A 24840-nucleotide genomic window follows, 5' to 3' on the forward strand; every position below is an offset into this window, starting at 1 on the left:
CCCACGCTATGGTTTAAAACAGTTTTCTATCTTTCCCAATGCTGAGACAAAGGAGGAGTCTCTTTATTCAAATTCTAAAATCTTAATGATCCTCTTCTCTCACAGAAACTTGACTAAACTTGGGGATTCTCAGACTTCTCCAGAGCTCTGATCTCCCAGTCCTTAAGCACCCTTGCTCTGTCATGTGCTTCAGACAGCCATCTGCCCCTTGGGCTGAGAGGCCAGTCGGATTTGCCCCTCGATGGTTGTGGCAGAGGCCCTGGGACCCCCCAGGACTGGGTGTCCCTCTTGCCCCTACCAGGCCGGTGTGTCCACGGGACTGCACGTACTTTTCGGACATGCATACATCGCCCATTTGCATCTTCGCTCATGGGTTTTCTTCCACCGTTCATGGGCCCTCCCGATCTGTTCATGCTCATCTCACTGTGGCTTCTGCCCGCTGGCCCAGCCCGCCCACGCCAAGTTGATCCCCCCGTAGCCTTCCACAGCGCCTGAAGTGCTTTGCCCCTCCCCACCCCTCTCCCAAGCCAACGCCCACACACAGGCCCCGCCCCTAAGCACGTGCTTCATAGATGAGAGGATTTTTTAGAAATATGTATTTGTACATATGTAATGGTAGCAAAATTGTCTTGTGGCTTAGCCACTCATGCTGAGGACTTTGCTGAGCCTAGCACATGGCAGAGCGTAGCTGGAAAAGCAGGGTGTGGGTGAGTGAACCAGCGCCCGATTAGCTGGGCGTTCTCCACGCTGAAGGCTGTGGCTCCCTGAGGTGCTGCGCTCTGCTTCCAAGCACGGGGCTGCTTCTGGTCTGGAGGGAGTCCCCCGAGGAACGAGGAACACGAGTCCTGCTTGCTACTCCCGCGCTTCCGCAAAGCCGTGCAGTCCTCAGTCTCCCCCGCGGTCCCCCCTCCCCCGCAGGCAGAGGCTGAGGCTGAGGCTGAGGCTGGCTGCCGGGGTCTTCCCGGCCAGTCGAATCGGAGCCCATGGAAAGAGCTGATTTTCCAGTGAGGCGTTTCTGAATACAAACCCAGAAGCATCTATACACTTAGAAAAAAATAGTGTGGATTTTAAGGATTTGCACTTGTACAGTTTTTCAGCAGAGGGAATCTCATAGATGTATACTCATCTCATCCGCAGCACACCAAGTGAAGTGGTGGTTTTTTCTCCTCCTCCTTCCCCCAAAAGCTTCCTATCACTTGCACACCATGTAGAGTTTGTTTTGTTCAGTACGAGGACAGAGTGTTGGCTTAATTTGAGTTTTTATAAACAGCATTTGCTTAAAGTCAAATGAAATACTGACATGATATCATAATCAAACCTCTGACCTTGTCCTGAATCCCGAATGTCCTCTCGCCTTGCCCTGAGGCCCCCGCCCCCACCTGTGTCACCGCACCCCTCTCACACCCGGGCCTGATGCATGTCTCTCTGCTGGGCCTCTGCCCTGGCGCAGGGCCCCGTGCTTCTGAGAGCTTAGCTCCAGGGATGTGGGTGCTCCCTAAGTCACCCTGCGGCCCTGGGTACCGTTCGTGGAAAGTCTGAGTGGAGAAAACTTGTCCCTCTTTTCCCTTTGAGTCCACACCAAAAATCCAGACCATTGCCTTGTACCAGGGCCTGTCCAGAGCCCTTCCCCGGCCGTGTGACCAAATTTGCCTCCGTAGCTGCTTTCTCACAAAAGATGATGACTTTTAGTCTAAGCTGGTCCCTTTCTTGAGAATCCACTCTCTGCTTCTGGGAATCAGAAATGTGGGTTTATATTTCCAAGGTTTACAGAATGTTTGGTTTTTTGTTTGGTTTTGTTTTCAACAAAATGTTTGGCCCCAGAAATTCAGTGACTTGGAGCTCAGCAGCCAAGAGCCTCCCAGCCAAGTGTCCTAGAGTGAGGGCCTGGACCAAGGCGCCTGCCACACTGGGCGCCGCGGGCTGCCATCAGCTCTGCCAGCCTGGCTCAGTCCATCTGGGGCACCGGCCACTCGGGGGCTCACAGGCATTGCTCTTTGCTGAAGCTGTTAGGAATTTATGTCACTGCAGAATGAGCTTCTTGAGAAAAAGGGAGAGCGAGCGAGCTTTGCTGCAGGCATTTGTACCCAAGAATAGGAAAGGAAGAGTATATGCAGGGTAGGAGTTCTGAGCGAGCTAATTGTAATTCCCTTTGTCCCTCTCATGGCTGAATCTAGAACTTGGGATTCCTCGCATACTGAGAGTTGCTATGGCAACAGAATAACAGTGGGGTGGGCGCATTTAGTGACTATTTTAAAAAAGAGCCAGTTCGTTGGGTACTCATAAAACTCAAAGAAAATGCTCGACCTACTGGGCCTCACAGTAACTTTACCAATAATGTGAAAACTGTTTAAAAGTCGGCGTCTCACTAGAGACCCGCGGCTTTCTTCCTGGGTTCCAGCAGACCACCAGCCTCGTCAGCATCCCCTGACTAAGGGACACATCAAACTAGATGCTACTGAGCAACAGACCATTCTCCTCCTTGCCACCTCTGAGCAGGGCAGGCAACCCAGCCAGCCAGTAGTCATGGTGACGGGGACAGCCTGAAGACCCATGGCCACTGGGAGAAGAATGGCAGAGCTACCAGGGGTTTGCCCAAACCAGCTGGACTTCTGCGCCATCCAGTGCTCAAAGGAGAGGGCCGTCACACAGGGCACCCCAACCCCGCAGTGAGGCTCTGATCCCAGGGCCTGGCAGCGGCCTCTCTTTAGCCCCCAAATCATAGGTTCTTATAAAGGGATGTGGACCCACCAGTCCCATACGGCTTATGCCTCCCTCTCGCCCTAAGCATCACCCAGCAGGTTCTGGCTCAGTCTAGTTTGCTTCCTTTCAGCATCCTGAGTGACACTGGAATCTTTTGTTAGAAACAGATTCGTTTCAGCCAGTAACTCCCCGTTCCCCTTTGTGCCCAGTGCACTTGAAGTGCTCGCTGCCCTTCGTCTGTGTCCCAAGGCTCACTTCTCTGTGACTTCCCGGCTGTCCTGTTATTTCCCACCTCATGCTTTTCTTTTCAGCTGAACCTTATTCACAGTGAAATCAGTAATTTAGCCGGCTTTGAGGTGGAGGCCATAATCAATCCTACCAATGCTGACATTGACCTTAAAGATGACCTAGGTAATTGGGAATGGGGTTTGGCGCCACCAGCTGTCAGATGAAAAGTTATGGAACCCAGAATTTAGGCACTGTGTCTTCTCAAACTCCAGATGGTCAGGCCAAATTCCCAAATCCAAGACGAACATTTGAGTGTAGACATTGAATGTCTGCTTACTCCAAGCCATTCCAAATGGAAATGATCTAATGGTGTTTCATTAAGTGCAATTGGCTGCTTTGTTCCCCTTGATTGTAAATCTACCACCATCTAAATTCTCTTCCATAATGATCACACTGACTGCTGGTTACTTGGGGGGGATATTTAAAAAATGTGTTCATTTTTTTAAGAACGGAAAAAAAATCTCAGGTAACTCCAAAATGATAGTTTCTCCATTTAAGCCTTAATTAGAAATGATGCTCAAACAAAGCTTGAAAGTGCCTGAAAAGGGAGACAAGCTGCGTCCGTATACAATTAAGCTGATTTTAATCCACCTGCAAATTGGTTTCCCCAAATTTACCACCTGTTGTCACTTCAACTTTTTTTTTTTGCAACTGAAAGTAGTAGGTGACTGAGTGCCACCATCCTGAATGACTTGGCTAGAGGAGGATATTAAAGAGAAGAGCGATATTTCCAAGAAAGTTCCTACAAAGGAAAGCTCTGACCCACGAGCCATAGGGTCTCCCTGCTCAGGAGTGTCCCACTCCATGGCTTCATCCTTGCGCAGAGGAGCTGTTGGCTCAGGGGCCCCAGAAAGGCTCCTGTCCTCTCAGCCGTGAGCCTTGCGGGGCAGCAGGTCGGCACATGTCTGCATTGAGGCCGCCTCATGCATGTGCTGGCCTTGGCGCATTCTGTGTGCCCTCAGCTCCCGCCGAGGGCCGCCCTCGGAAGACAGCAGAGTTCTGACTGCGAGAGAGGCTTGTTCCAGAGCCAGGCCAACCCGCCCCACAAACTGGGCACAGGAGTCGCTGGAGGGCCAGGGACTGGGACTCAGCGGGGCCCCGCTCAAACTTGTTTTCCAGCTGCCTTTATCAGATACCCTCTTTCTTTCTTTTTTTTTTTTTAAAGCCAGCAGCTGGAAAAAGCAAAGATTCTATCCTACTTAAAAATAAGATTACCTGGAATGCGGTAGGCCTGGAAGAATATTTATACTCACTTGAGAGGGAAAGACAAAGGCAACCCTCTCTGCTGCATACCTTTCCTGTTCCCTCGGTGTTCAAGAGATGTCCCTTGAAGGCAGACAGACTGAATATTGAACCCAGAAGGTTGCTGCTGACAAAATGGAGAAACTTATTGTTTTGGTTGGCCTGATAGTCCACTTTTTTTTTTTTTAAACAGATGCCATGTTTTAGTAGCCTTTTCAGTGGGGAGCCAGTTTTACAGGCTTTTGCGAAGTGAAATGGGGCATTCGTTGTTTTGTTATTTCTTTTAACCTTTGAAATGATCTCATGTGTGTGTTTCTCTTTTTTTGGGACTTGTCATTCAAATGTTTAATTTCAACATGTCACATTTGATATTCCTCCTCCTCACCCCCATCCACATGTGCGCACACTTCGTGGACTGTGCCCCTTGGGCTCCTATGTTGGAATCGACCAGGTAGGCCAGCCCCTCCATGGGGCGTTAGTGAATGTGCCTGTGCGTGGGTCTCGGTCCAACACAGTTGATATACATTTGTTTACCTGTTATAGTTGCAAGTTGTACAGGCTGACATTGCCTCGATCGACAGTGATGCTGTCGTTCACCCGACAAACACTGACTTCTACATCGGTGGTGAAGTAGGTAATGCCTAGCTGGGTGCTGCCGAGTGTGTGTGTGCATGGTCAGTCGGCCGCCGCAGACAGCTTGATCCTTGACAGCTATGCAGGCTGCATTCATTTCACACTTCCAGCTGTCCTGACCTTCCCAAGGTCTCCTGTCCCCGGGTTGTAACCATGAGAAGTACAGCTAGCCGTCAGCCAGGCGCATCATGCAGCTTGCAAACGGGCACGCTTCCGGTTTGGAAGTTGGTTCGGCAACCTCATTTCTGCGTTTGCTTCACGAGGTGTGGCTTTCATGGAGACTGGGTTCACACAGGACCTCATCGGCAAGGGCAGCGCACCCAGATCACCCGAGTGGCATCCCAGGCCACGTCCGTGCCCGCTGTGGACCAGACACACACAGGGATGGCTGTGCACAGGCCTCCATGTCCCCACCCCTGCCTTTCTCGCTGCGTCAGAGCAAACTCACTCCTGAAAGTGCCCCACTGGTCTCCTGGGCCTTGAGGCCGCTTTCAGTGAAAGCGGCCTCAAGGCCCAGGAGACCAGTGGGGCACTTTCAGAGCACTCGCCCGTACCCAGGGCTCTCAGACCCTCTGGGAACAAAAATCACCTCATTCTGATGTGGTGTCCTTAGATCCCTCTTGAGAAACACTCTCCCAGACGCAGAGATCCCCTTCCTCTCCCCAGTAGCTGACATGCATCGTCTGGCCTTTGGTGCTGAAGAACTGAGGACGGCGCGGCTGAGCGCGCTCAGGCCGCCAGGAGGCCGGGCTGTGGCTGCCGGGGCCGCGGCCGCAGCAGGTCAGGTAGTGCCCTGCTTTCAAATCAGGCTGGGGTGCTTATGTAGTGAGGCATCGGTATGATGGCAAAAAAGAAAAAAACTGTTGGAGTTTGGTACGAAGGGCTTGCAGCCTAACCTCAGCATGCCCTGGTTATGGGGCCTGGGCAAGTCACTTAACTCCCCGATGCCTCGGTTTTTCTGTCTTAAAACTAGTCATAACAATGACAATTATTTTAAATAACAAAATAAGCAAAGCACCTCGTTTTGTGCCTGGCTCATGATTGGTGCTGACCTGGAGATGTTTCTCTTGAGGGCAAAGGCAAGGTCACCAGGAAGGACGAGGCTCTTGGGGTTTTCATGAGTGTCCCGGGCACAGGAGACGCGGCCGTCAAGCGGCCTGGCTGCCCGGCTCTGTCTCGTGTCACTGGCGAAGCCTGCTGCTCCCAGTCTGCTCCAGCCACTGTGGTTTGGGCTAACTGCCGCCCGGGGCATTCTGAACTTTGGGCATGGATGGAAAGATAAACTGGACGGAAAGTCAGGATTCACCAGATCTGCCAGGCCAAAGTGAAACCAGGCTGTAGGCAATTAAAATTAACTCTCCTTTGACAAGATTTGGGGGGAGTTTAAGAGTGCCTAAGTCAGACAGGTTAAGAGAGAGAGACTCCCCTTCCTAATCAAAGGAAAACTCGGTGGGAGAGAAATACTTATTTGGAGGAAGATAAACGAACAGCCAAGGATTTATCTTTCAGCCAGGAGTGACTGAGGCCCGGGTTCATCCTGCCATCCAGGGCTTTGGATGAAATGGAAATTATGAAACTTCCCGGGTGAAAGTATCTCGCCTGGGCTCAGGCGGCCTGTTCAGCAGGGTGAGCCCTGCTACAGGCTGGAGCTGGAGGCTTTGTGAAGGCCACAGGCCGTCCGCTGTGCCACCCCCATCCCCAAGAGCCCAGTCCCTCCTGAATGACGATGCTGATGCTTTTCCCTCTGGCCTGCTTGTCCCCAACCCACTGCTTTGCACAGGGTAAGCACATGCTAGCCTTGGTGACATGTAAGTAACTTGTGTCCAAGAGCTTGCCCAAGATCACATCACACACTGACACTATCACAGCTGGGAAAAAACTCAGCAGGTCCGGACAGCCTGCGTGGCTGAGGAGGAAAGGCTGCCAGGATCAGAACCCAGGTCTCCCAAGCCCACCTCAGTGCTTTTTCTCAGTGAACCAGTCCAGGCGAGTACTGAACCCAGACTCGCTTTACGGTGCCAAACCAATGACCAGCCAGATTCATACGTGCTCTCAATTGGTTCCAGCTCCCACTTGGATGTGTGAGAGGGGAAGCAAGGAAGCTAGGACATAATCACTCCATTTCTCACATTTGGTGTGAATTCCCGAGTCCCGAGACCGCTGGAAGAAGGAATGCGAGTGCAGGAATGCTTAGCCCCAGTGATTAACTTTACCCATCAAAAGTTCTTTCTAACAGTGAAATAGACCACAGGCTTAGCCTGACATTTGTCCAAGCCTAAATTTTCGCTTAGGCTGTTGTGAACACTGATACTTGTGCCTGCTTTCTAAGCATGAAATAATGTTCTTGTTCTCGTGGGAGTAACACACATTTATGCTTGGGGGCAGACGAGCCGATTGCTTTACGATTAACCCTGAAGTTAAGCCTAAAAAGCAAGAGCCTTACATTAAGAGTGTTGACAATACTGTTGAAATGGGCCTGTTTCTTGTTAAAAAGTACACGTGTGTCTACATGAACATGTGCATACATATGTGTGTGTAGGAGTCAAGTCCTGACTGGGTGGATTGCCTGCAATCTAGGGTTTAGTTTTTAAGTTGGGGAAATGCATTAAGTGTATTTTAACTTGCAAATCTCACTTCTAATTAAAGCAAGATTTAATTATAAGTAAAAATTTTAAAGTAAACAGCTCTTCCTAAGATAAAACACCTTTAGTTGTAAATTAGCCCATTTTCTTAAAGGTTTTGTGTTTTAGAAAGGAGTTGGTAGCATTAATTAATACAGGACTGATTTTATTTTCTCTTCCAAATTTCCCAGCTCTCCCCAAAGAGTAGCCAGGACGGAGGGCAAGGGTCCACGGCGGTCCTACTGGAGCGCACGTGGTCCTTCCCTCGAGCCGGGTGAGGCGGGACGGCTAGACCAGCGCAGCTGGGCAGCCGCACCTGGGATCCAGCAGGTTCATTTTTCTCAGTTGCAAGGATATTACAGGTGCAACCATAAGCGGCCCTCGCCCCCCTCAGTTGTATCCTCAAAGCCTCCACGTGCTGGTGGGTAGGGTCTCTGAGCCACGAGACCTGAACCTGTTCTCTCAAGCCCATTCAGCCACTGTCTCTGGTGCTGAACTTTGTCAGAAAAACACAGCAGTTGCCACCTCTGCCACTTAAATGCCTACTTCACTCCTTTCCAAGACGGAAAGGCAGGGGGGCAGTCTGGGCAAATGAGGAGGGAAGCTGGATCCCACCTCAAGGCTCCCCAGTGAATCTCTGAGAGCCAGGCCTCCTCCTAGAGAGCTGAGAGCTCCCGAGAGGGGTGGCCTGCCGGCCATGTGCATGCACGCAGCCCAGGCTTCCTGCAGCCGGGGGCGCCCGGGTCAGTGCCCGCCACTAGCCCTGGGCTGTCTTACTGGTAGCAGTGCCCAGGCATCTGATTTTCCTTCTAGACACTTCCTGGGGTTAGTGCACCCCTCTGGAACATGCATGCAAATGAGGCAGGTTTCTCTAAGAAAATCAGCCCTAGTCATTACGGGGTGAATCCAGAGAGAATTTGGGCTGGTGCGCTCCCATGCATCCTGACTGACCCATTCCAGAATTTGCCAGGTGCACCTTGAATTTTCCAAGATACACAGTGAATCTTAAGGGGAGTATTTTTGTCCTCTCGTGAGGAAAAGTACTTTAAAATGTGCCAAACTGAGGAATCAGAGCTTAAGGAAGACCGAGACCCCATTCTGGCCAGACTTTGAAGGGTGATGTTCTCTCTCATTTTGGTTGCTGCTTGCTGTCCCACGAGACATGTAACCCACAGCCCTTGTCGGTGCTGGGATCTTATTGGAGAGCTTGGCTTTCATAGCAGAAACCAATTAATTACCAAGCACCCTAATGCACAAGAAAAAGTGCCTCCCACCTCCATTGGATTAAAAGAAAAAAATCTGATTCTAAACAGTGAAGTCATCCTTCTTTCCAAGCTTTTCTATAATGTGAGTTCATCTTTAAGCTCTGCTTCTGAGGTTGTTCTTTATCTAAAATGACTCTAAATCATAAGTGTGATTAAGGAAATTCTGTCTGAGGCCATTATTTTTTTTTTGTATTCGCATATATCAAAGCTGCAAAATAGGAACTAAGCACAATAGTAACGCTGGTCCAGTGACCAGATCCTGGCGCTTTCCCTGGACCTGTGGCCAGGGGGTGCTGGCCGCCGGTGGCGACATGGTATGGCTTTCCTAAAACCTCCTTATTTGGGGGCTCTCCCAGAGACAGAAGAAAAGCCTGGGGCAGTGTCAGCCTTGGAAGCCAGCACCATCTGGTTTCTCACGCTGATGCAGAGCACGCGGCCCAGCACTTGCCCAGAACAGGCATCTGCCGCCTGCCTCGCATCTGTGGCCCCTCCAGGATCACCCTGAGGCAGCCCTGAATAAGGGCCTGCAGTGCCAGAGCGGCAACTGGTCGGTGGTGAATCCCTTCTAAATCTCACTCTTGTGACTCAGCCGAGGCTTAGCTCCTGTTCTGCAGCCCTTCGGAAGTTTAGCTGGTCAGAGCACATAGAGTACGTAATCACCTGACATGCTCAGTGTGTGTGTGCCCTGAGACGCCGGGGGGCAGCCTGACCTCACCCTGTCCTTGTCTAGGAAACACGCTGGAGAAGAAAGGCGGCAAGGAGTTTGTGGAAGCCGTTCTGGAGCTCCGGAAAAAGAACGGGCCCTTGGAAGTAGCTGGAGGTAAGGTCAGGAAGCGCGGGGCGGATCGGGGTGCGGCCCATGCAGAACCAGGGAAACCATTTTATGGGACAGTTTGGAATTCAGATGGGGCGATGCCAACGTGTCCCTGAACTGGAGGCAGGACCTGCCGGCCTTAAAATTTAGGCTTTTGTCTGGGGAGCGTCAGGGTGGTGAAAATAGCCTTTCCAGTTTTTTTTCTTTATGACTGAAAATAGCTTCTAAATGTTTGACGTCTAGACCCCGAATTTTAAGGAATTATGGAAGCTGGGTTTGGCAAAGGTAGGATCCGAGAATTAGAGATAGTGATAGTGAGCCGTCTGCAGAACTGCTGGTGAGAGATGCACATGAGTCATTTGTATTCAGCCATCTGTGTTTTCAATGGGGAAAACATAAACACACATTTCTCGCTTGCTGAAGACGCCCTCCCTGATACCGGGGAACTCTGAGGTGGGGGGACGGTGCTGAGACCTGTGGAGGCAGAGGGTTTCGGAATTTCAGGCAGACGGAAAGACTCCGAGGGCCTGGGAGTCCAGCCAGGGGGTGATGCCGGGCTCAGCCCACAGCTGGGCAGGGACAGGCCCTTCCCTTTCTTTCTGGGGGCTCTGGTTTCCCTTCTTACTAGATGGTTCCCAGTGCCCATTCTGTCTTCAACTCCTGTTGTTAACGGCTCTTAATGAAATACGGCATCAACGATTACTATGTGCTGTCCACACAAGCCCTCTTCCCCCATGGCCTACGACCTGCAGCCTGGGCTCGTCATTGGGCTGGTGGGGAGCAGAGGGTGTCATCCCCTCTGCTGCTCTGTGCCTTTGACCTCTGCCCTGCCGGTCGTTCTGCCTACAAGGGACATAGCCTTGCGTGGGGCACAGTTTTCCAGTGCCGCCAGCCAGTGCCACCTGGAACAAGGGTGGACACACACAGCATAACCTGCCCAGCCAAGGGCTCCGGGCCTTTCCTCGGCCCGTTCCCGGCCCTTCTGGGCCAGCCCCGGGCCCTTCGCAGCAGTGCTCCGGCGTGGGCCTCTTTGGTGGCCCTGCTGCTGCCATGCACTAGATTTGTCAGGGCGAAAGGTACATTTGCTTGTTCTAACAACAAAAACACACATCGGGCTTGAGTTTAAGATTTATTTTGGAAAAGATTTTAAGATATAAAGCACACCCTGCTCCACGGCCCGAAGATCACCACTGTTAACACGTTCCTTTGTGACCCTTGTCCATGAGCTGTTCAGCAGTGATGTCCCATGGGGGCGGGCCAATGAGTTAGACCCTCAGTCTTAGGTTTCTGTAGGTCAGCACTTCAGCCCAGACTTCCAGAACCATCAGTGAGCAGCACGAACTCAGACCCATGACTTTTGGTTCAGAGCTGCCGTTTGTTTCTACTGTACCGTGAGACACTGCCCACAGATCACTGTTTGCAGGCTCTGCTAGCGACACCGCCGTAACGCGCTACACCTCTTGGGTATTGCTGACTGGTGTTCCTCACGAAATGGGGTCAAACCATGAAGTTTGGGTGTCTTTTTGTGGAGGCGGGGTGGGGACGGTGGTGCGCAGCCCTTTGACCCAAGAACCACTTGCCTTGTGTTGCATCTCCGGGGGCCCGGGCTGGCCCGCTCCATCTCCCGGAGGCTAGCAGGCCCACGGCCAGTGTCCTGGGGCCTGACAAGGGGTAGAGAGGGAGCATGGGTCTGGCTCTGGCAGTGTATCACTGGAACAAGCCTCCTCTTCTAGGAAAAGGACATAGTTCCATCCTAGAAACGGTCTATTTCTGTCAAAACTAAGCAGTTGGGGAGAAGAACAGGGCAGCAAACACACTAGTGGGATTGCTTTCCTGATAAGTTTGTCTCAAGCTGTGTCTGGGAGATTTACAGATACATAATAATTATATAGGCACATGAATGCACTTGAGGAAAGGGGGGTTAGAGACCCCAAAAGGCAGTTAATTTGAGACTGCAAACATTCTGACACAGTCAAGTCAGTCGCTTAAGGCCCTGCCTTCCGGGGGCGGGGGGAGGGCTCACCACAATCTTGGCTGAAGGTTCTGGTGGTCACGCAGCCCCTGCCAGCTTCCCAAGGCTGGGTCTTGGTGTGGGCTCCCCGGGGGGAGGAGGGAGGCTAATTGGTGACCGGCTTCCAGCTCGTGCTCACGCTGGGACCCCGCCTCGGCCCGCCCCGGGCACTGGCCACCGGGGCTCCGGGCGGTGCGCGGCCGCTGCGGAGCGGGCCTGGGTTTGGCGTCTAGTGCCGTGTGCTTTCCAGAGGGACAAACTCACCGCCCCACTCGTCCCCTCCAGCTGCTGTCAGTGCCGGGCATGGCCTGCCCGCCAAGTTTGTGATCCACTGTAACAGTCCAGTCTGGGGTGCAGACAAGTGCGAGGAGCTTCTGGAAAAGACAGTGAAGAACTGCTTGGCCCTGGCAGATGATAAGAAGCTGAAGTCCATCGCGTTTCCATCCATTGGCAGTGGCAGGTAAGGGCACCGGCTTGTGGCCGCGGTACTTGGCACTCGGATGTCTTTCCCTACACGTTGAGCCTGTAATTGTGGAGCTGTGACTCTGTCCAAGGTCCCCTGAGGCTGCTCTCAAGCACCGGCCTTAATCTAGGAGAAAGCAAGAAATGGGGAAGAAAGCAAATGTTGAGCAATGGCGAGGGACAGGTGAAGAGCTGGAGGGGGCAGGAGGCCTGAGCTGTGACCTCAGAGGCCGCCGCAGAAGGTAACCTGGGACTGTCCAGGCGGGTGGGGAGGTCAGACGAGCAGGGAGGCAGGGATATAAGGAGCAGCCCTCCCGGGCCCAGGCTGTGTCCCAATTCTGGCCCCAAACCACAGCCTAAGTTGGACGAAGCCTGTGCCTCCCACCTTTGTGTTCCCAAGTGTCCTGCCCCCTGCAGACCTACTTACTCTCCTCTGTCTCGTCACCCAGTTAATGAGGCCACGGGATCTGATGGAACCGAGTGGGCGGTTCTGTGAGTGAAACGGGGCCAGGCCCACGCCGCCTCCCAGCCCCACATCACCCCCAGAGGGGCTTGGACGCCCCTCAGACACACACAAGCCAGAGAGCCCACCCCGGAAGACTGTCATCTTTGAACAGCTGACGGGGCAGGCAAGGCGGCAGCCACCCCACCCACGCCACCTCCCAGGCCACACACCCCAGGCGCCACCTAGCAGAGCAGTGCAGTCACTTCTCTGGCGTGGGGTCAGCCTGGACTTCAGGCTTGGCTGGTCACCAACCAGCCCGGTGATACCCAACCCCCGCTCTGTGAACAGGCGCAGCGATCCCTCAGGCCGCGCCCTGCGCCAGGCCCTGCCTGCGGGGCGCTGAGCCACAGGCCACTGCACCAGGAGCCGAGCACAGAGAAACTGGCCTTCAGAGCTGCCGCTGTGGGCGTCCTGGGCCCACGGGGGGTCAGAGCCCAGGGCTGTGCATCGACAGGTGGCTGCTCCTGGGCTTCCCCTCATGAGCCGGCTGGGTTTCTGCCACCAGCCCCTCCAGCACCCAGGGAAGTCAGGGCTCCGCAGAGGCAGCCCGGGCTCCATAAGGAGGTGCCAACGTCAGTCCCAGAGTCGATTCAAGACCTTTTTTTTTTTTAAATACCAAATGCTTTTTAGTACCAGAGCATAAATAGCCAGCTTCTCCACCCTCCCCACCTTGCACAGAAGGTCTGTCCTTTGACACTGCACTGCTGTGTGACCTTCGGTGCATGAATCGCCCTCTCTGTCCTGGGCCTGCCTTATCAGCAAGGCCACGGGGGCTGCCCTCCTCACGGCGGTTCTGAGGTTCGGTTAATTAGTGCTTCAGAGGCACTTTGATCTGCTCTGATGAAAGGTGCTTCCAAAGAGAGCGGCAATAGGAGCTGTTATTGGAGGTAATAATTTCACGCTCTTTCATATGGCTATTGGGAAATTTCTAATTGAAGCATAAAAGTAATTCTCATAAAAGAGCATCTGTTATTACAAACTTATTTACATTTTTCATGGAGTAAAAAGTTTTAAGAAATAATCAATTGAAGGCTTTTAAGAGGGCGGAATTCCTAAGGTGAGCACATGTGCACAGCCGCCCAGCCCCACATCTGCCAGGCAGACCTTGCCCCGCAGCGCCGAGCCGACAGCTGCCCTCCTTTCATGAGTAAAGAACGGGATTACCCCAGAGCCGGCCCGTAAATCACAGTGGGTTTTAGGAGGGGAAATAAAACGGCTTGTTTGTGGCATCCAGTGTCTCTGGCATAAAAGTCATGTTGGAAGTAAAACAGTATAAATGCAAACATGTTGGTAACGCGGGCTCACTTTCTCTCAGCCTAGCTCCGCGTGCCGGGCATCTGAGGGGGTGGCCGTCTTGGCCCTGGACCCCCTCCCTCCAGCCCCTCGGCCCCCAGGCCGGTCTCGAAGCCCACTGGGTGGAAACGAGACCTGGGGGTGCAGCCTTGGGAAGCCACCTCTGGCATCTGGACATCCTGTCCTTGGGCATTCTGGTCACAATATTTATGGACACCCCCACTCCCTCAGCTGTTTGACATTAGGGAGCGACCCCTCTCCGGAGGGGCAGTCTGTAGGGAATAGCTTAGTCTGGGGCTTTGATTAAATTCTCCTTAGGTTTATGAGCTTAAAAGGAAAGCCAGTTTGTCTTTTTCAAGCTACCATTTATGGTCTTTATGGAGCCCCAGGCAGCGTGCTGAGCCCTTAGCTGCATCCTCTCACAACAGCCCTGCGAGGTGCGCGCTGTTATTAATTCCACTCAAAGGCGCGGAGGCGGAAGCGCAGAGGGGCTAAGGCACTCACCTGCGGTCACACAGCTCGCACCTGGTCGGGCCAAATCTGGTTGTAGGCCGCTGGTTTCAGTGCCGGTGCCGTCAGGCACGTGGAACCCCTGCCTCCTGTCCCCGGCAGTCACAGGCCCCTGCCTGCACACTCTGTGAGTGGGTTTGGGGGAACCTTGGAACCACCACTTGGGAGCCCCTCACCTGCCCAGGCACAGCCATCTGCCCCCCTACCCTTTGGCGGGAGCCTGAGAAGAGACATGTAAAGGACAGAAACCAACCGAATGAGAGGGAATCACTTAGTAACCCAAACACTGAGAGCCCTGGGGTGAGAGAAGGTAAGCGGCCTCTTTTGAGGCTGTGCTGCTCGGGCCCCTCTCTGGCCTTGGGGAGAGGGCCCCCCCGTCATCCCTTTCTGAATTTTGCCCCCTCCCCCGCGGGTGGTCCCCTGCTCTCAGCACAGGACCCTGACGGCCTGGTCTTTACCTGGGATGGAGAGGCCTCCGGCCGAGGCAGCTTCAGACAGGCTCAGAGGCAGGCAGAGCGTGGAAGAATGGAGGGGCCCAGGGTCTCAGTGTGGGAGACCTAATCCCAGAAGAAGTGTCCATGAAGGGTGACGTTTTCTCCACGTCACCCCAGCTTCCGAGATAGCAAGTCCTCCCCACCTCCCACACAGCCAAGACACTGGGCAGCTAGACTGGCCCAGCAGGGAAACCAGATTCCAATCAAAATCCACGTACGCCTCCGCAGCCTTCAAGGGCGTGGTCCCAATCTGTCTCCTCCAGAAAACCCGCTGGACTCTCCCAGCCCTGGGCACAGCCGTTCCCCACAGGCCCCTGCTGGGCCTGCTCAACACAGCGGGGGCCAGGGTTCCTCTGTGCCACCTTGCCGGCCGTAGAGGGCAGGCTCACCAGGGGCGGGGTGCCTGCGATGCCCCGCACCAAGAGCAGGCTCAGCGGGGCTGGGAGAACTGAAGCTGCCTATGCGAAGTTTGGACCCTATGAACCCAGATTTCCGCCATCCAATGGCATGGTGGGACAGGCAGCCAATGTGTGCGGTCCCCAGCCACCACTGAGCAGGCTGACCCAAGAGGGCACCAGATAGCGATAGCCCATGCGGTCCCCTTGCCCCAGTCTAGGGAAACTGAGGCCCAGGACATTTAGGAAAGGCTGTCCCAGGCATAACCGGGGTGACTTCAGGGGAAGCTCAGGCATCTGTGGTCCTCAGTCTGTGCAAGGCAAGGTTGAGGGGGAAAAAAAGGTCAAAGTCTAAGATAAACTCTCTGCAGGGGGTGAGGGACTTAGGACATACACCTCCCTAGCCACCGCTGCAGCATCAGGCCGAGGGGGCGGGTGCCGGGTGGGCGCAGCAATGCCCGCATCACAGCCATGGTGGGCATCACCGTGTGCGCCCCTGCAGTGCCCATTTCCCGGTACAGGAAGCAAATGCTGAGAGGCCAACATGCCTGTGCAGGCCGGATTCAGACCTGACTCTGGCCCTGGAGTGTAAGCCCTCGCTCCCACTTGCTCTGTTGTGTTTCAGAGGCGGCGGCAGCTGGCCTCAACCAGAAGGCGGGCACGGCGCAGCATAGGACAGAGTGACTGTCGCAGAGGCAGTAGGCCTGAGATGGGGGAGGAAGGCACAAAGGCATGGCCAAGCAGAGGCAGCATTCAGACGGGCTGTGCCTGTGCTCCCAACAAGGGGACCCGACCTGCCGAGACACCGAGGGATGCGGAGACGCCACAGGCCAGCAGCCCTCTGGAAGCTGGGCAGCGCCGCGCCTCAGCATGCCCCCCCGTCACGGCCGACGGTCCTCAAAGAGGACTGGGCCTCGCAGAGCCTAGCAGGAGCCCTCTGGGGGACTGATGGCACGTTGTTAGCACAGGGTGACTACAGTGACAGCAGCTGTCACCCAGTCACAGCTGTCACGGACTCCAGGGTGGGAGGCAGGTTTCCATAGCAGGAGCCTTTAGAAAGACCTTCAAGACCACCCACTCTTCAGCAACACTGATGACCGAGGCCGTGGCGCTCAAAGCCTCCTTAGGGGACAGGCGCTTTGATTCCTAACCCCACTGCACGAGGCAGAGAACCAAGGCACAGAGAGAGGGCCCGGCCTCAAATCCTGGGTGGCTCCAGCTGCTGTGTGTGCCACCGCTGCCCCGTCCCGAGGGCCCAGGCCTCGGTGTGCGCAGCGCTCCCATGAGAACATCTCTCGTACAGCGCTCCGCTCTGTCACACGCACTCTAACGTGGCTGCCAGAAAACAAGGTCGGGCCCACCGGGAAGCGTTAGGGACGCTGTTACCTTCGTGCCTTCCTGGCGCCTGTGTGTCCAGTGCGTCCACTCCCACGGCGGGGTGTCTGGCACAGAGGGTGGGTCACCAGCAAGACGTTCTCCTGGAAACAAACCACAGTCGCATTCGCCCAACAGTCACCCTGAATGATAAAGCCAGACCAGCCCGCACTCCATTAATAGTAGGACCAGCAGGTGTGTGCGCGGCAGCTCTAACGCGCGTTGGAAGCCGCTGATGTCGGGACAGGGAAGGACATCCTGTTGCTGAGAGTCGTATCGCTCTCGTCAAGGGCCCCAGGCAGAGGAATGGGGTGCTGTGGGAGAAAGTCTGTGCCAGAAAGTGCCGGGCACAGGCAGGAACAACTGGCGCGTGTGGAGGGCCCATCAGCAAGGGCAGAAGGGACTAGGGCCACGCGCCATGTTGGAAGCCTTGGCAGAGACAGGCTGTGACCATCAGGCCCACAGCAGACTGGTCCTCAAGGAAGTCCCAGAGGCCCTCAGCTCCGCTCCGCTCACCTGTGCAGGTGTGAGGCAGGGGTGCGCACCCTCACGGGGGGCTTAGAGCTGGTAGGGCACGATCTTGGCCTTTCGGTGTCGGGGGCCACTCTCACAGCCCCGCTCAGCTCACCCTCACCCCCTCGCCCCAGCCAGGTCACGTCCACAGACAGAGCTCTGCCTGGTCTGGAAGCCCTCAGCTCCCGTGGCCCAGGCCAGGCCTCTTCCAATGCCGGGCTGGCCCCCTGGGCCACTGCAGCCTTGGGACGCCCCTTGCCCTCCTGCCCGGCCCCCAGCTGCCTCCCCCTTGGGCTTTCCTCTCCAGGATGAAACTAATGGGGTCGGTCATCCCACTGGCCCTTTGGGCAGCACCTGCACTGCAGCAGGAAAAGGAACGTTCGCTGTTTGTAAGACCCTGAAATGGGCCCTCATTCCAGCGACACTGATGCTGTGCCTGCCCACTGCTCCCCAAAAGCTGACCTGGTCCCTCCCTCAGGAGTGGGGCTGGCGGCAGGAAGGGCGGCCCCTAACCCCCATGCTCCCCATGACACATTTCCACATGTCCCCGGGAACATGCACACCACAGAGAGGTGGCCCCCAAAACAGGTCGAGTTTATTTTAGCACTTCCCAGCATGTGTTCTGGTCCAGATAACCTGTCCTCTGTCTCTGCTCCGATGAGAGCGGTCAGAGCGCCTGTGCCAGGTGCAGCACGGGTGGCTGCTTCTCAGACCGAGCTCGCCGACCCACAGTGGGGAAGGGTGCGGGCGGATGGCCTGCCGCATGGGGCCCACCTGTCCTGGCCCACCTGTTGGTCACCCTGACTCTGGAGGTAGATGGAGTCCCCAGTGTCTCCCCAGGAGGAAGCCGTGCCTGTCTGACACACTGTCCTGGCTGAACGCTGTCTCTCCAAGCAGTCCCTGACCCACTGTCCTCCCGTGGTCCTGTGTGCGCCAGCTGCCCGGCTGGTGTGCCCTGTGGCTGAGGAGGAGCCACCTGGGTGTGAAGGCGCACGGGCTCTGGGTTGCACCACAGTTACCCATGGGCTCCCCTGTACAGGCTGGGAACATACTCTGGGTGATGCCCCCGTCTTCTAAGAATAAGGCATCATTTCTAAAGCTCCCAGATGTTACAAGGGGTCCGCTGTCCAGCTGCATGAAGCCCTGGTTGATCGGAAGCAAGTCGCAGGAAGGGCTTTCCCCTGTGTGCGCGAAATGCTCTGAGTACTGACAGCAGAATGAGTGAGGCTCTCCAAGGGAAGCAGCTGAGGCGGTTGGAGCTCCCGGCGCCCAGTGCGTGAGGCCGGGGGTGCTCTGAGGAACCAACCGCTCACCTGGCGGCAGGTCCCGTCTGACGGGAGCGCAGCTGAGACTGGAAAGCTGGTCCGGCACTTTGGGTCCCGACGGATCCACAGGCTCAGAGCAGATGGAAGACTGTAGGTCTGCAGATGAACACAGAAATCCTCATGAAAACGGCCCCAAAACTCTTTCGTATTCTTAAATACAAGCTGAGGCAAGGGACTTGAATCTAGGACCATTGGCTCCAATGCCCATGTGATTTCCACCAGACTAGGCAAATTGCTACCTAACTGCCACTGTCCCCAGGGGCCACCGGGGTCCTGCATCTGCAGTGTTGACTAGGAACGGACTCGGGCTCCCATGAAACAAGGAGTCCTGCTTTCAGATTCTTGCTGAAGTTCTGAGGCCTTACCCCCAAAGTTGCTACATGACATTTACTTTAAATGGAGATGCACGTGAATTCAGTCCAGCTTGGAAACTTGGATGCTAGCCCTTGAGATGAAGAGCCCACTTGGCCCGGAGCTGTTCTGCACCCACAGCTCTCTGACGCCCTGGCCCTTGGGGTGGTACCGGCTGCTGTGTGCCGGGGGTCGGTTCCTGCCCAGCAGCCTCACACCCATGAACCCGAGGGCCAGTGTGAAGGGCATGACCCCTCTACTAGTGTGGATGGAGGTGAGGGCTTCCTGGAGCAGCTGCAGCCTCCAGCCACCCCTGGCGCTGAGATCCACGGGGAGCCTTTGGGAGCCAGGACTGCATCCCAGGCCCCACACTAGTCAGAGTGATGCTGGGAGCTCGTGCTGCCTCAGGGGCTAAACACACACCCCAGGCCACAGAACACATTCTGCGGGCTGCAGTGCCCTGCCCACATATCCTTCCCTTGTCTGCTGGGCACTGGACTTTCTCATGCCTGCGTCTGGGCAGCCACCTGACCCGACACGGGGCAAACTGCCACCCATGTGGCCTTGTGAGCGTCCTGGAGGGAGGGGGCGGGTGGGCAGGGGCGGTCCTGTGGCTGCCATGGCCCCCTTGCTGAGCCCTTGTCCTCTGTCTTGCAGGAACGGTTTTCCGAAGCAGACGGCAGCTCAGCTGATCCTGAAGGCCATCTCCAGTTATTTCGTGTCAACAATGTCCTCTTCCATCAAAACAGTGTACTTCGTGCTTTTCGACAGCGAGAGTATAGGCATCTACGTGCAGGAAATGGCCAAGCTGGATGCCAACTAGGCTGAGGGACAACAGGGCCAGCCCCCACCGTGCCCCTAGCCTCCGATGTGAAAGAAAGAAAAGAAAAAAAAGTCCCTTCACTCCAACTAGGAGGCGGGAACCCTTTCATTTTCAGTTTTGCTCATCTAGGGAAAATAAGGTTTTGGTTTCCAGTTTAATTGTTTTCGACTTTCTAAAATGTTTTTACGTTAGCACTGATAGTTGGCATTACTGTTGTTAAGCACTGTGTTCCAGACTGTGTCTGACTTTAGCGTAACCTAGGAGATTTTATAGTTTTATTTTAATGAAATCCTGCTTGACGCAGAGCAGCGGGGAGAGCAGTGTCTACTACGGGTGGCGGAATCCAGGAAGCCCGTTTTGTAGCCGTGTGTCGTGGTGCTTTATTGTACACCCAGTGGCGTTCTTTTTACTATAATGTTCCTTTTTTTTTTTTTTTTTGGTCCCTCCAGGAGAATCATGAATACATGCAGACTTAATTTTTGTTTACTTTTTGTCTTAACTATGGATTTGAAAATGAAAGATTTAAAAGGCAGAACAGAATCTGTTGTCCTTAATTATATTTGCAATTTGGAATTTGTGTGAATTGATTTAGTAAAATGTTAAACTGTTGTTTGGCGAGTTTCAAGTTATTGCGCCCATGAGCCCTAAGTCGGCTCCTCTCTCCACAGGATGGGGGGCCTTGGGTGGGGCAGCCGCCCCCTGGAGGGTCACAGAGGCCACTGCAGTGGGCAGCAGTGGGCGCATCTGCAGGTCCTAATGTCAGAGAGGGAGCTGATGGGAAGTCCTCTCATCCTTGTGACACTGGGGCAAGGGTGGCATCCTCATTTCCGGGATGAGGATGCAGATACACTGACAGCGGGGTGGGGAGGAAGGGGCAGGCTGGGCCCAGGGCCCAGCTCCCTCCTGCCGCCCACCCCCACCTGCCAGTCTCTGGCTCGCGGCTGGGCCTAGTGCCCCTGGGCCGCTTGCCGGATGGAGCAGCAGGAGCCTCAATACGTCCACCCAGGCTGTGTTGGACCTACAGGATGGGGACCCTGCTACCAGGAGCTTTCCAAGGGTCCAAGGTGCCACCACCATGGTCCCCAAGGCACACCACCAGCTTTTGCATGCCTCCCCCAGCTGTGGGAGTACAGGGGTGTGGATTATTTAGAAGGATCCCAGCTGGACCAGAGGCGCTAAACTCATTCCCTACACTCAGCAACACACAGACGCTATTTGTTTCAAAATGTACTTTTACCTTAGTTTAAACTTGCCTGAGATGCACAGAAGACTGCTCCTGTCTGTTCAGAAAGGAACGTGCGTGCTGCTAAAGCGGCCTTGAACCAGGAGGAACCAAGCACCATGCTGGACATCATGGATGAATGTAACGGATCGTTTTTCCTTTCTGAACTGTGCCTACGGAAACCAAAACAGAAGTTGCAAGCCATCACACAAGCAGCTCTCCAATGAGAAAGCAGCTAGTTCCAACTCAGACTGAAGGATCCTTTCAAGTCTCTCCTAAATGTGTTACTAAGACTTTAATTTTTTTCCAAGATATTTACTGGGTCTAGATGACATATTTTTACTTCCCGATTAGAAGTCTGATACTGTACTGCCTGCCAGGCACTGTGTTGAGCGTCTTATGAACATCATTTCGTTTTGTCCTCGTGGCGACCCCACCAGACAGGTCCTGTCATTAGAGCCACTTTATAGCTGAGGATGCCAAGGCTGGGGGAGGTGTGTCAGTAGTGACACTGCGAAAAAGAGGCCACCAGATTCGAATGCAGAGATGCTGACCACTGTGATACAGGCCTCCTGGGGCAGGCGAACCGCAACCAGAGAGAGTCCATTTGGCCTCCATGCGACTTCTACCTTGGAGGCAGAAACTCAGATGGCACCGAGGCTTAACTGGCTTTTGGGTGCATGAGTGCCATTTCCCTAGCTCCGCAGAAGGATGACCACCAGGGAAGCGAATCCTGTGCCGAGCACATATCACCACTAGATGGCGCTGAGAGGATTGGGAAGTCAAAAAAAAAAAAAAAAAAAAAAGGCTGGTTTCTGCTCTCCTTGTGCTTGCACAAAAGAATCAATTGCATTGGTCAGGATTTGCGTGAATTATTTACCATAATCACCTAAATATTTCTAAACTTTCAATAATCCAAAGTGCATCGTGCCCCTGAGCTGCGGGCTCCTTGAAGAAATTGTTTTCAATGAAACCGAGGGAAAGAGCCAACCAGCTGCCTGGGATTCCCATCATCTTCAAACCACCCAGTTCGTTTTAAAACTGGGATCAAAAACTGTTCTCTGATGTCAGCCTCATGTTTATGGAAAAAAAGAAAACAGCTCATTACTTTAAAAACTGGTGTAGCTGCAAGGAACCACTTGAAATGCACACATGCCTCTCTCTATTCAAAAGACAAGTTTGCAGTTAGTAGAATTTATCAAAAATGAAATGATTCTTCGGGCGGCGGTGGGGGGGAGCCTGCAGGTTGCCCGCGCCCTCCCTTTGCTGTAGGCTGTCAGAGGCGCCTTGCAGTGAGTGCTCTGCAGCAGGGGTACTCACCCTACTGTCGCACTGGCAGCGTGCCCAAGGCCCCCAGCCCCGATGCTGGGTCACGCACCCCCACGGTTTTACTGTAGCACAAAGCAGACAACGTCCTCCACCCCCATCCCCACCTCGCACTTGTTTCTAAAAATCAGCCCTTGCCCTCAGCAGCTGGGCTCTGTCCTGAGTAGTCCCGGCGACCTCTGCCCTGCTCTTCCAGGAGCCCCTGTAAACGACATCCAAGGTGTAGCAAGGTGCCGTGGCTCTAACTACGGCTAAACTGACCATAAGTACCGCTGTGCACGCATGTGCACACACCACCCCGCCACACCTTGCATTTCCTCTACTCACGGCAGCCCTAACAGGTTGGTCACATGATCCGTTTTACAGATAGAAAACTACAACAGAGAGGTAAGGCGAAGTCTTCAGGGTCACACAGCTGTCGGTGGTGGAGCTGGAATCTGAACCCAGCTGTCAGACGACGCGCAGCTCTCCCACCCCCCGGCCCCCGGCCCCCGGCCCCGGGGGCTGGCTCCTCTTCCGTACGCACCCTACGCTTTGCTCTGGTTAGCCAGGGCCTCTTGTCTATTCACTGACAGCTGTCCTGTGTGGTCAGCCCTGGCAACATAAACAGAACCGGCTGGACGAGGGGCAAACAGAAAGCGTATTTAAAGAAATCCAGTGGCCAACAAGGACTTATTGGGTTGTTGCTATGAATGCGGCCTCAGATCAGGGGCTCTTACCAAGGCAGGTGAGACACAGCCTCAGTCCAGCAGAGTGGGGCCCCGGGAAGTGCCTGCTGAACAGGCGCTCAGAGAAGGCGTGTGCTCGCCAGCTCAGTGCTCAGGGAGGGTTTCTTGGGGCAGATGACCTAGAGCTGGGCTTTGCAGGAAAGCTCGGAATGTTCTAGGCTAAGGGAGCAAGGTGATAGGGGATCAGTGGCGAGGAGCACCCAGGCATCTCAGCCCCAGCAGAGGCGGGGGTGCTTCCCCTGTCTGAGAACCCAGTTCGCACGGCCAATGGCCTCCCGGCCAGCCCCACGGCCCCGGCCTCTGCCCCCAGCCCTTCCCCAGGACTACATGTGTGTGGAGCAGTCCATCGCAGGCCAGTTTATCGGACAGAATTCCTTCCTCTCGTTCAGGGTCAGGTGGCTGTTTGGTCACAATTACAGTTAGCCCCAACAGAGAAAAGAAGGCCAAAAACAGGAAAAAGAGAAGAGAAGCCAGAGGTGGGCAGTCGTTTCCCTGTCTCATCCAGTCCCGCCCCTCCCAATGCCGGCCTGACCGCTCTGTGCTCAGAGGCCTTCCTGGGAGGGTGGAAGACTAGCTCGGCCAGTCAGTGCCAGTGGCAGGCTCTCCTCTCATTCCCTGATTTGTCACTCACGCTGCACGTCAGTCACCCTGGGCAGCCCTGCTCTCCCTCTCCTCAGAGGCAGCCGTGGCCGGGAGGTGGCCTGGCCGATTTATTCATTAGCAACTTCGATGTTGAATTTTCACCGCCAGGCGCCACAGGCCAGTGTTATCTGGGGAGCTAGCCTTGGTGCCGCCTCGGAGAGGAGGGTCCTGGGCCCACCCTGGGCTGAGAAGAAAGGGAAACGCTCAATGGCCAGGGGTGAGGCCCCCTTTTCTTCTGTTTATACCCTGGCCTGTTGTGTTTGCTTTTGGGGGCCCCCATATCAAAATAATATCACATGACCCTCCTGACAGGCGAGGCAATAAAACCGCTCCTTAACCCCAGCCCCCATCGCCGCCCCTCCGCGCTCCTCGGCAAAGGTGTGTGAATAGAGTGGCCTTTCCCTGACCCCTAAAAACCAGCCAGCCGCGGCTGCTTTGTCAACTCTGAGGAAGGGAGTCTCAGAAACTCTCTCTCCACAGAAGGCACTTTCCCCTCACCCCTCACCGACACCCAGCCATGCGTGCGCACGCCCCTCCCACGCCCGTGCACACCATGCTCACGTACACGGCACAGGCTCACACACATGCCTGCTCACATATATACTCTCCCATACCCAGGCACACCCGGGCACACCCATGCGCACACCTGTGCTCACTCATGTTCACGTGCACACACACATTCACTCACATACACCAAAAGAGACCCCAGAGCCCTCTGTCTGCAGAGTACAGAACTGAGGGGCGTGCCTTCCAACTCGGGCAGCATCAGCCCTAGCTCTGTCTCCTACCCAACAGCTGACGTTTCTCCTGGGAGATGCCCCCGTTGGCCTGTTTTGCCCTGTGAATGCAAGTCGGCTGAAAGCCTGCTTGAGGATGCTCAGAGGGGGCGCCCAGACCACCTTCCAGAGTCTGCGGGTGGCCCGCACTCGCAGCGGGGGACGGGAGCGCCGCAGATGTGCCAGGCGCACACACCACGGGTACGTGCTCCCTGGGGAAGAGGCCTCAGCCTGCCCTGCAGACGGTCCGCCTGTCCCAGGTCAAGGTCACTGCCTTGGCTGCAGGAGATGACCGCACCTTAGAGAGGGCAGAAAACTGAGTCCCAGAACAACACCCTCCAAATCTCCTTGTGTCCAAAGCCCGGAAACCAGGGCCACGACCACAGCACAGAATAACGTGGCCCTAGACACATGTAAGCAGGTCATATGTGCCTTGTGGCTAAAGTCCCTGCGGGTCCTGGGCCCTTGGGCAGATGACTTTGATCCCAACAACATGGGAAGTCACGCACCCCCCCCCCCATCCCACA

General features: G+C 54.9%; 1 protein-coding gene across 5 annotated transcripts in view; it reads left to right on the forward strand.

The window, feature by feature from the left end:
• Window positions 1–20218, forward strand: part of LOC129066670 (core histone macro-H2A.1) — a 74888-nt gene extending 54670 nt beyond the window's left edge. For 2 of the 5 annotated variants that reach the window (XM_054568426.1, XM_054568427.1), the window contains exons 6-9: window positions 3012–3111; window positions 9480–9569; window positions 11860–12034; window positions 19454–20218. In XM_054568426.1, coding sequence (XP_054424401.1) covers window positions 3012–3111; window positions 9480–9569; window positions 11860–12034; window positions 19454–19619 — 531 coding nt within the window. In that variant the 3' untranslated portion in view covers window positions 19620–20218. Of the gene's footprint in view, window positions 1–3011; window positions 3112–4773; window positions 4865–9479; window positions 9570–11859; window positions 12035–19453 lie in introns of those variants that run through there. The other 3 variants (XM_054568428.1, XM_054568429.1, XM_054568430.1) reach the window with 2 other exon arrangements.
• Window positions 20219–24840: the final 4622 nt, after the last annotated feature.

This window comes from Pteronotus mesoamericanus, unplaced genomic scaffold (genome assembly GCF_021234165.1).
Source record: "Pteronotus mesoamericanus isolate MK-2021 breed Mesoamerican mustached bat unplaced genomic scaffold, CSHL_Meso_final contig_2, whole genome shotgun sequence".
In the NCBI taxonomy this organism is placed as follows: Eukaryota; Metazoa; Chordata; class Mammalia; order Chiroptera; family Mormoopidae; genus Pteronotus; species Pteronotus mesoamericanus.